The sequence below is a fragment of the Sminthopsis crassicaudata genome, chromosome 4 (assembly GCF_048593235.1).
Source record: "Sminthopsis crassicaudata isolate SCR6 chromosome 4, ASM4859323v1, whole genome shotgun sequence".
NCBI classification, from domain to species: Eukaryota; Metazoa; Chordata; class Mammalia; order Dasyuromorphia; family Dasyuridae; genus Sminthopsis; species Sminthopsis crassicaudata.
The window spans coordinates 189337553-189349481 of record NC_133620.1 but is presented as its reverse complement, the minus strand read 5'-3'; the positions used below and the strand labels follow the sequence as shown (position 1 = coordinate 189349481).

General features: G+C 31.3%; 1 protein-coding gene across 1 annotated transcript in view; it reads right to left on the bottom strand.

Moving 5' to 3' along the window:
• Positions 1–2650: 2650 nt before the first annotated feature.
• The window catches only part of HDAC2 (histone deacetylase 2), a 52943-nt gene continuing 43664 nt past the window's right edge, over positions 2651–11929 (bottom strand). Inside the window, exons 9-14 of the mRNA XM_074310057.1 lie at positions 10579–10719; positions 7535–7643; positions 5146–5276; positions 4197–4352; positions 3390–3447; positions 2651–3037 (exon numbers count right to left, since the gene is read on the bottom strand). Coding sequence (XP_074166158.1) covers positions 3007–3037; positions 3390–3447; positions 4197–4352; positions 5146–5276; positions 7535–7643; positions 10579–10719 — 626 coding nt within the window. The 3' untranslated portion in view covers positions 2651–3006. The remainder of the gene's footprint in view (positions 3038–3389; positions 3448–4196; positions 4353–5145; positions 5277–7534; positions 7644–10578; positions 10720–11929) is intronic.

The following is an 11929-nucleotide window of genomic DNA, read 5'->3' as shown; positions in this document are numbered from 1 at the left end:
CAAGACAAACATCTGTTTGTAAATTGTTCATTTTCAATATTTTTCCATATGTGAATTCCAGAGCTCATATAAACTTTAATTTCTTGTTAAATCCCACCAACTTGCCCTGATTTGTGTCCCACAGCTGTTTTTAACATGCAGTACTCCTAAGGCAGTAGCCCTAATAACACAAATAGAAATAGAAATAAAATATAGGTTCTGCACTCTCTTCTTATCTAGTTCACATCATGACAATAAGAAACAAAATTTGGACATATTTTGTTTCTGACCTTTTTTTGATGACAATCCATTTTAATGCTTTAAGATTTCCCCTTTGTGATTTATGTAATACATCTCCATTTCACAAAAACTTATAGAGAATTATACAGAGGGAGGGGTATTAAAGATATTAGAGAGATTATCAGAAACGAGCTATATATGTATCCAAATCAGTGTAATCAGTGCTTTGTTTGTATGGTTCATTTGTTTAAATGCAATATCCAGAAATCTCAAAGATTCCTAAAATGATGAGTACAGAGGCTTAATGGAAAGCGGGAACAAAAGTGGATGAGTTGTGATCTGTACTGGCTGAAATCACAGACCCATTCTATCAAAATTATGAACAGTTCCCAATAGGTAAAAATTCTTCATAGCTAAGAAAAATAAAACTGGTAACTACATAAAGTTTGAGATTTGAAAAGTCTCCCCAAAAGACTAAAAAATGAAAGACTGACAAACTCTAGGAACCTAAAATAAAAAAATAAAAAAAATGTCTGATCTTGATTTACTTGTTGCCAGATCTAGAGAAGTCAGACAGGATGTAACTTGGGGCAGAACTTTAAGTAAAGCAAGGTCACTAAGTCAATGTGTCATGAATGACATCTATATTTCAAATACAATTTCATAATTTTGACAAACTCTCTTATGTTATTAGGCTGTTTTCTCACTAATAATTGATTTCACCAACAATTTATTAAATAATTATTACAATACAGAGCAGACCATCTACTGACTAAATCTTCCCCCCTTTGGCAAGGGTTTGTGGAGCTGGGTTGGGAATTCAAGAAATGAAAGCAAACACAGGACTAAGAAGAATAGAAAACTAAAGAATCTAGAAAAAAAATAGGCTGGACAATGAAGCCAGTTGAGGGATGGCAGAGAAGGGTAATAAAAATTGTTGGCTAATATGATACATCTTGAACACTGACACAGAAAAAAAAATTCATTTTAGACTAGGAGTTTTTAAACTTTTTATGTATGTCAAGAAACCCCCTTTAGTATTCCAGTGAAGTCTACAGATTCCTTCTCACAACATTTTTAAATTTATAAAATAAAATATGCAAGATTACAAAGAAAACCAACCATACTAAAATAGTTATAAAAATATTAAATTCATAAGCCTCAAGTTAAGAACTGAGGTTAGACCATTCATTAGGTGGCTTTACATTCCATAATCTTAAACTAAATTAAAAAAAAAAAAAAAAAGGAAGCAAGATAACAACTCAGTGGAGTTTACCAAAAACATGCAAATCTTTAAATTGTAGCTCTTAAAAATTTTTAAATTTACCCCCCCTTTGATAGTATTTCTTATTTTCCAATACTTTCAGGTATCCAATTTATCAATGATAAGCCTCAGAAATAATTCTTCCAACTCAAATGTTTTATTGTCCAGTTTGTTATTACTTTCATCAACAACTTAAATTTACTACCTGAACTATAAACCAAAGTTATTAAACCAAATCTCTGAAGCATTGGAAAAAAACTTAAATTACTGAAGACAGTGTTCTAGATGACTGTAAACTATACAAAATAAAATGACTAAATTCACAACATTTCTTTCGAATGTCAATAATAGGGTAAAAAATCACAAATCAAAATGGTTTACTACAGAAGATGACAGCATTAAATAAATCTCTAATCTTAGTAATCAAATTAGAAAGATTACTAGCAGCTTTAGCAATAATGTGAAAGATTGGAAAAAGTCCACTTATATTCTTGGTTCCCTTTTTACTGACTCTACACATTTGCATTCTAATTCTAAAACAAAAAGTTAGGGGATGGATTTAGAGGTCTGTTCACTTTCAAATGTTTTTAGTGTTGTATGAAGGAGATAAAATACTTCTAATTTAAACTCACACTGAAAATCCAATAAACAAATCAAAAAATAAATCTACTCACGTAGAGTATATTTTACATGGTTCATTATGACATATGGATATACATGAATGGTTTATTTCTTTGGTGTAACAACTAGCTTCAACTAGGATTACCTTATACCATATTTAACTGAATTGGGACATCTTAGAGAGTTATCTGAAGATCAGATAGAGAGGTTAAGTAATTTGTCTATGAAAGTTTATCAAATGATGTAGAGTAGGTACTGATACTTTTACAATCTGGATACCAAATTTTAAAAAAAGTTCTACTGTATTTGAATAATGATTTTTAGGGGATTCATTAAAATCAATAATGCAGGTACTTCTATATCATACTATGGTCAGTTCAATTTGAGGTATATGAACTCAGTAAGATACCCAAGAAATTTTCAAATCAACTGCAATCAATCTCATCACCCCCAATGAAACCCAATATACAAATTCTATGTAACCTTTGTACTCTACCCTGTCTACCCAAATTTGACAACATATTACAATGAAAAACGAAAGACAACCCAAGTACAATTTTTTTTTAATAAAGATAATTACAAAAGATGGAAAATCAGCTCAGAAAGGCAAATTACTTCTTTAATAGATCAGTTTTTAGACATAACATAATAACTCACATCAATTTAAATACTATCACATAAAGCATGGTGGAGAAAGAAATTTTGCATCATAATTAGAAAAACTCACAATACAACTTGCCAACAACCAAAAAAAAGCCATTTTGAAAATAAATACGGTCCATGCCAAGTAGTACAAAATGAAGTCAGCAGTCTCTTTTGAAAAGAAACCTGTATTTTTTTTTTCCTTCCCAATATTTTCCCAATTTAAACTTTTTCCTGAAATTGGTGTGAGGCTCTCTAATTCAAGGATTGCTGAGCTGTTCCGATTTGGTTCTGTTCAAAAGGCAAAATATAAAAGTGGCACAATTTTAGTTTAAATGCACTTTGACTAAACTAACATTTGTAACTATATACAACAAAACAAATATTACAGTGGCAGAAAATATCTTTATTTATTTTTTGTTCATTTAGTTCTCATTAAATTCTGAAAGCTAGGATTTGGTATAGCAATTCATTTTGTAAAGTCTAGCATCGAGAGCTGATGGTTGATGTAGATGCTTTCTGAATATATGACACTAAAAATTCCTTAGTTGTATTCATCATTCCTAGAATATATTAATTTGGCTAGGTTATCTGAAATTTAACCACATTTAACTCATAAGAGATTCAATTAGTACTGGGTTACCCTTTGGTGTCTGTCTTTTCACCACTGTTGTCCTTGGACTTCTCCTCTTCTTTAACATCTAAAAATAAAAGATTAAAACAAATATACAATAAATACAAATAGCCTATGAAAGTCCAGATCTTAAATGAAAGAAAACAATCCCATGGCCTCTTAATACTATCACTGAATAAATACAAACTTTTAAAGTTCTCAGCAGCTGAAATCTCACAATTTTTATACCTACATTACTTATGTCTTTTTTTTTTTTCTGAGGCAATTTGGTATTAAGTGACTTGTCCAGGGTCACACAGTTAGGAAGTGTTAACTGTCTGAGATCACATTTGAACTCAGGTCCTCCTGACTTCAGAGCTGGTGCTCTATCCACTGCGCCACCTAGCTGCCCCACATCACCTATGTCTTACTTAACAATTCCATTCAGGTGATCAAAAAATAAAATAAATAAAAGAGCTAAAAAAAAATTGTGCTGTGGAAGATAAAGAGTAAAATGTTAAGTCACTATCATCATGCCAATATTCTACAAATAATATACACTATTGATTTGTTTCAATTTCTCATTTTATTTTGGTTTTGGAGACTATGAGTTGTTAAAATGAGATGATCTATAGGGGTTTTTTTTTTGTTTTTTTTTTCCTTAAATATTGATTCTTTAAAGGCTAAGAGAGATTCACCACACTTTTTGGCCAGTTATTTACTGAACACAATGCCCTATTTAAGTACTGCTGTAATTATGTTCACATCACTTCAAAGATGAAATATAACTCCTTAGCCAAGCTATCATTTGCTAGATTTTGAAGACTAACAACTAACCTGCTTTCTTGTCCTCTGTTTCCTTTTTGTCTTCTTCTATTCTTGCTTTCTTTGCTCCTTTCTTATGATCAGCCACATTTCTACGCCCTCCTTCCCCTTCATCCTCAGAATCTGAAAATTCTTCATCACAAGCTATCCGCTTGTCTGATGCTCTAACTAAAACACAATGTAAAGATAAATATTACATTTTGTCAAAGAGCAATATAAAGTTTGTATTTATTATATTTCATTAACCATGTACAGATTTTATTTTAATCTAAATTCTACCCAAAGTATAAATAACACAAAATACCTATTATACTAAAGCTAAAGCCAAAATGGACACTTGAAATTTCAGAATTGGGCCATGTTTCTCTCTCAATAAATACTAAAACATACTTTATTTATCAGGGAGAAAACAGTTAAAGGGAACAAAAAGAAATCTGAAAAATTTAGAGATTTTAAAAATATAGCTTACAATGAGAAATATTCTTACATTGCTATGCCACACCAGCTATTTTATATATATATATATATATATATATATATATATATATATATTTTTTTTTTTTTTCCTAAAGACAAACAGGTATAATGCCAAGAGGAGCTTTAGAAATCAGAAAAGGAGATCCTCAATATAAAAATATATTTAAAAGATTAGCAGCAGAAAACCTTTTTGAACATCTAAAATCTTAAAAAAAATATACAATAGTCTGCTAAAACATCTATTTTCTAATTAAGCATAAATTCTATTTAAATGAGTTTTGAATCTTTATAAAGATAATACAGCTTAGTTTTTCAATAAGAAGAAAGCTATTTTTTTCTAAGAAAGAAAAATATTTTAGAATTCAGTCTATATCAAAGTTCTTGGTATATAAGCCACTTTCAAACAGATTAATAATTGCTTGAATAACTAAGAAAACCACTAAACCGAATACAATTTTCATAACGTTTGATAGTGGTAGCTTACTAGAAATTCGTTTGTCTGGATCTTCTCCATCTTCATCCCCACTGTCTTCATGAACAGCATCTTCAGGGATGGCTTGCATCTGTACACCAGGCGCATGAGGTAACATGCGCAAGTTTTCAAATAAACGTTGTCTATATTGTACAGGGAACAGTCATTCAAATAATTCATTTTTTCACTAGTCCCTAATATATTTCAAAACAATTTTGAGCAAGAAAATATGCAATCCTTTAAAGCTTGGATACCTATAAATTCACGGACTAAATATATGTAGAAGTTATAATGGTTATGTTTTTCTACCAAAATGGAAAATTTTCTAGCATTCAAATTTCAATAGAAAATCATTCAAAGTATGCAGAAAAATTGTACACATAAGAGTCATACTAGGTTACAAATAGGAAACTCGAAATACCCGAGTTCAAGTCAATACTTATTTAATTTTCTTTCCTTCTTTTTGAATGACTTAGCTATAATCCAACTGCTAGATTAATATATAATTTCATTCTTGGAATTTCAAATTATTTAAGAAAAAGAAGAAACAATGTATCTGTGTGATTAGTCCCATGGTCTAAAATCCAATAATTTTAAAAAATATCAAAACTAAATAAAATTTAAAACAAATAAAATCTTTTCAACTAAAAGCCTTCAAGATGAAGCTAAAAACAGAATTACCCAATATTTGCTATCAATATTATGGGTAATATTCAAAATAAACATTTATAGATTGGAGCATATTCTTTAAAAATTAGATTCAGATTTATTATATGTTAACTACATCAAGAATTGGCTTTCTTAACAAGGTAACATCAAATTTTTGAAAAGTTTCTTTTATTGGTCTTCTAATATCCTTATTATGTGGAATTTACACCAAAAATAATAAAATTATAAGAAAATTATCACCATGAATTCAACTAAACAGTTATATTTGCAGCTAATATTATCAGTGTAAAATAGTATAAAAGAGAATGGGAAAATGTGACAATTAGGGAAGTATTTACCATCAAAAAGCAATCATTAGTTTGTTTCATTAATGAATTTCATTAGGAAACAATTTCATAATGTTTACATCAAAATTATAACAATATAAGAATGTTAACTAATGAAACACTGAAATTGTTTCAAAACAAACAAAAAATAATGATTTAAATCTATTACGGTGGTAAAATTTTTACTGAACTTTGTTGACTTCAAGTAAACTAGTGTTTCAATGATTTTTCAAATTTCAATGTTTCAATATTTGGAATTACTTTTTTCTAAGTTTAATAGTAAAGTCTAGTTAACTTAATATTACTTAAACATTTCAGATATTTCAGTGTTTAAATTCACAATTGCTAGAATTTACACAGAGAGGTCCTATCTGAAAGCTAGAATCTCAACATTTGCAATCTCAGAAGAAATAGTTAAACCTGTATTTCAACATAAATCCTTTAGAATATACTGAAGAAGTAAGCATCTAACCACTGAGTGAGGAAGAAAGCAATGTCCTCTGATAGGATTCATTCTAGGTTTGAATAGTTGATTCTGCTGTTAAGTGTAATTCTGTCTCTGCAACTTCTGTCCATTGTTCTTGCCTCTAGCAAGAGATAAAACAAGTCAAAAGTCTTTCTAGTCATTTAGATATACCTCAAGATATCTGCTGGTTTTTCATAGTTAAATGTTGCCCTTGATTTGTCAGTCCCACATCTTCTCTCTTCTATCAATATTGCTATATATCTATCCATCAATATTTATATATAAAAATATACACATATGTATTTTTCTCTCTCTCTCTAAATGTACATGTAGACACAATGTATATACCATTTCCTCAACTGTTTATGTAGTCTAGGGTACTACAATGTATCAACTGATGCATCAATGCTTTATTAGATAATGAGGTTCAAAGATCTTAAAACCTGGACCTAATTCAACCAAGAAGTTAGAACTTATAGTTGCCATATCCAAAATTGGACTAGGCATTATTTGCCAGATTATATTAAAAAGTAACATAAGATTCATGGTTACCTTGATATTAATAATAAAGCTTAACCACCTGAGAAAGATAATATTATTCTCAATGTTATTTAGTCAAAATAACATCTTTAAGTATGGACTGGACACCCATTTGTCAGATATGTTATTAAGGGTTTTTTTTTATTTTACTATGGATTGAACTAGATCTAAAGATTTTTCCAATTCTAAGATTCTCTGAAAAAAAAAATTAGAATGACAGTTTAATGATATTATATATTATGGAGAAGTAAAAAATGGAAATATAAACACAGTTCATTAACTGATGCCTAGGTTTTACAACAATACAAAAGATACTGTCAAAAATGTTTGCATGTATATGTGCCAAAAGTTTTATTTTATCAAATATTTAACAAAATAAACTATTTCCATCACTACTTACTTGATTTTCTCCATGTACTCTGGAGTATTCTGATTTGTCATATTTGATGGACTAATGTGCAATTTAAAATCTGGTCCAAAATACTCAAAGTAATCGTTGTATGGCAACTCTATTGAAAACAACAAAATATTTTATTTTATAAGACAGAAATAGTGAACATCCACCAAACCTAGAATTTAAAAATAGTTTTTAGAAAGTTACAAGAATAATCAGGACTACATCCAGCAGGCAAGTCCCAAACAAGACCACAGAAGAGAAATGCAAAAGTATAGAAAATAAAACAATAATTAATTTCAAAGTTTATATCTTCCATCAAGAGAAATTTGAGCTACTTTAGTCACTATTCCTCTTCAACTCAGGAATATCAGTAAAACTTGAACAATTTGGGATATTGGAGAGAAAGAGAAAAGGATGCAGGCGAGACTAGACATGATTTCATTAGGAAAGGGTATTTTTAGTAAGAAAACTACTTTTAACAATTCAGTTGCCTAAAAGCTTATAGTTAGAGAGATTAAATGATTTACATTCTGATTGTGTGAGTATCAAGAAAAATGGTTTGAATTTAGTCTTATTGACTTTGAGGTCAGCTCTTTAGCCACTGTCAAAATACATCCCTTCTTTCATCTATCCCCCCCCCCTTTTTTGCAAGTTAACTTGAGTATGAACTATTACTACATTTGGTTCAAAAAGTATCAATTAAGTATTTACTATGTACAAGTCATTGTTAGGGTCTGGGAATATAAAGATAAAATTTTAAAAATCCCCAAAATATTTTGAAATGTAATAACACAATATTATTTTCATTGAACAAAGTACAAAACCACAACACAATTTACAAAACAGTTTACAACATCCAACACTATGAATCATTCATCATTTATTAAACTTGTGCAGGGAAGAAACAACATGCACAGAAGAATACATAAAATATATGCAAATAAACACAAAGTAACAAGAGATGGGGTAGCCAACAACAGGAAATCAGAGTAGGATATGGTGCTTGAGCTTGGCAAGGAGCTGGGCATTCTAAGAGGCACAGCTGTTAAGAGAGTACATTCCAGGGACAGTACACACAGCCTGTGCAAAGGCAGGGAGAGAAATGACAGAAACATAAGGGATCATGAAAGGACTATCTAACTCCCTCATTTTACAGATGAGTTGTTAAAATGTCTTGATTTGCCTGGGAGGCAGAGTTGCACAAAGTTGTTCAAGTCCAGTGGCAGACAAAAGTTAAGATGACTGGCAATGGCCTGGGAGTCAGTGAATGACCTTGGTATCTTTGATGCTTACTAACTCAGCTTTCCACAGTACTTGTGTTTCAGTCTCTTTCTTGGCCAGTGAAACAAACTGTTCTTATCTGCCCATTCTGCCAAGGAATCTTCACATCCTTGGGATAGACACCCTCCTACCTCACCTACTAATGTGAGACCTGTTGCTTAGCCACTGCACTGTCAGAAGTTTAAGTGACATGTGTAAAGACCAAGATCAGTTTAGTTGGTCCAAAGAGCATGTGAAGGGGAATGATGAATAATGCCAGAAAGGAGACTGCAGCAGGCTACAAAGGAGTAGGGAACAGAGACAGATACCCAAGATGGAACTTTGGGGTAGAACACAAGAGACAATTCACCACATGAGATTGAGAATAAGCCAGACAGTAGGAGAAAAGGAAAAACTGTCAGGAGAAACTAGGAAAGCTCAGGAAAAATACGTAGGAGAGGGTAATGACCTTTCTATTTTTAGAATCTTCTTATACTTAACTCCCATTTATAACCTAAACACACTAACTTATTCTTCATATTTGTTCTCCATCTGTCTCTGAGCCTTTCCACAAGTTGTCTCACATATCCAGTCTGAAATGTTGTTTCTCTTTAGCTCCACTTTTTTTCTCTCTTCCTATTCTAATAATTCCCATTCTTTTATGTGAAACACTTTCTAGATTTGAATTCAGGTCCTCTTGACCCCAAGTGCAGTGTTGCATTCAATTGCACTTGTGAACTTCTTAATCTTGGGCCATTTTATATAAACCTAGCCCTTCAACTCCACAATCAATTCCTCCTGGAATGAACATCAAATAAACTCTGCCACTGTTTCTATAAAGGTTGTGCTAATATATTCCCTACAGACCCACTTACCATCCCAGTTAACATTTTGAACCAAAAAAACTACCACTGGTCCCCCCTAAATGTTTGTTATTTTACCCAATTAGAATTTAACCTACTTTGAAGATACACACTTGCTTTGCTTTTGTACTTGTATCAGTGTTTAGAACATCCTGCCATAGAGTAAATGCTTATATATATGTATATATAAATAAACGTACCTACTTATTTTCATATTTCTGGGAAGAGGAGGAAACAAAATAATGATTTGCATTTACATAATGTCTTAAGGTTTGCAAAAAGGATGTATGTATATTTTCATTTAAGAAATTGCTTTTTAATCCAATTTTGCTTCATTCCTATATTCTTCTGTTTACTAAAAATAATTTCTTACTGGCAATTATTTTACAAATAAATTCTACAGCACTCTGGCATCCTTTATCAATAGTAAAGAGAATGGCAAAACAAATTCGTATTCTTCCTGTTACACCACACTGACAACTCTTCAGTCATATTCACCTTCTAACTCAAGAGTAATTTGAGATCTGTGAACTTGTTCTCTTTTACTATTTTGATAACTGTATTTCAATAAATTGACTTCCTTTGTAATACTATGTATCTTACTTCATACATGTAAAAATGTCCTTCTGAGGCATCTACAAGCTTATTTATTATTTTTATTGGGGTGGTTGGGGTTAAGTGACTTGCCCAGGGTCACACAGCTAGGAATGTTAAGTGTCTGGGGCCAAATTTGAACTCAAGTCCTCCTGACTTCAGGGCTGGTACTCTATCCATTGCACCTGCCTCCTAAATACGTCTATAACAGAGAAGATAAAGAACCCCTGCTCTAAGAGCTAAAGGCTTCATCCTCCTCTTTGTCCTGTACAAAGATTAATCATAAATAATTTTCTCATTTTCACTGTTAAATTGGGTAATAATACTTGCCATTTGGAATTTCACAATCTAAGGCAACAGCAGTTTCATATGTCCAACAACGAGCAACATTACGGATTGTGTATCCACCTCCTCCAAGCATCAAAAGGGGCAAATTGAAAGTTTTTACAACTTCTACACATTTAGCATGACCTAACACAAAGACAGAAAACATAAATTAGCAGTTTTATTTACAAAATAAAACATAACATTATTTAAAGAAAATGTAAACAACCAAAATAATCAAAATGTTTGTCAAATGTTATGTAGACCTTATGGGATTTTTCTGTTCTTTTAAAATACTTCAAAAACATACATATGTTAGAAGCAACTTCTACTGCTTCAAATCAGAGGTGAAAGTACCCCCAAACATTGTATCCAAATTGTATCTAACCCGGAACCCCTTCAACAGCATCTCCTATAAATGACTAAGGCATTCCATTTGACTTTGGGACAATGAGAAATTGTATTGTTTATATGGAAAAATACTGACACTTCATTGAACACTCCACTGCTACTAGGCCAGGATTTCTTAACTGGGGGTTTGCGAATGTTACCAAAGTTCTTATTGATATATTTTATGCACTTTTTTCCCCTGTAATATGACCATAGTTTTTCCTAGTATCTAAACTTCTTCATCTTTTCCGTATCCCATTATAACAGTATTTTAAAAAAACCTTCCCTGCCAACAGGGGAAAAATGTCAGCACAATTGATCAACATAATAAATGTTTGAAAATACATAATACTAGGGGAGGCTATTTTTGAAAAGGAAGTAGAATATTTTCTTGTTTCTCTTGCTCTTCCTAGTTCTGAGGGTTTTTTTGGTAGCATCTCTCCCTACATCTTCACTGTTAATAATTAGGCATTTCCCCCCCCTTATCTCTGCTTGACTGCATCAATTTATGTATACCATTGTGCACTTCTCTGAATTCACATGTCATCTTACAGAAGATTAATATTATATTCACAAACCCTAATCAACAGACATACATGATTTCCAATTCCTTGTCCCTTCCAATTCCAGTTTCTCAAAAAGTGTTATAATTATTTTAGTGTATATAAGTATTTTTCTCTTATCAATAACCACCTTGAAAACACAATCCTAGTTGTAGACTCTCTGGATCTAAAGTATGAACATTTTTTGATATTTTTTAACACAATTCCAATTTCATTCCAAATGGGCTATATTGATTCACAGCTCCAACAATGTACTGCCTTCCCACAATTCCTTTAACATTAACTTCTCATCTTTTCTTATTTTTTTGTTATTTTTGAAGGGTGAACTAAACCAGGATTGTTTTGATATTCATTTCCACTATTAATTATTTGGATTACTCTCAGTTATTTGGAAATTCTTTTGA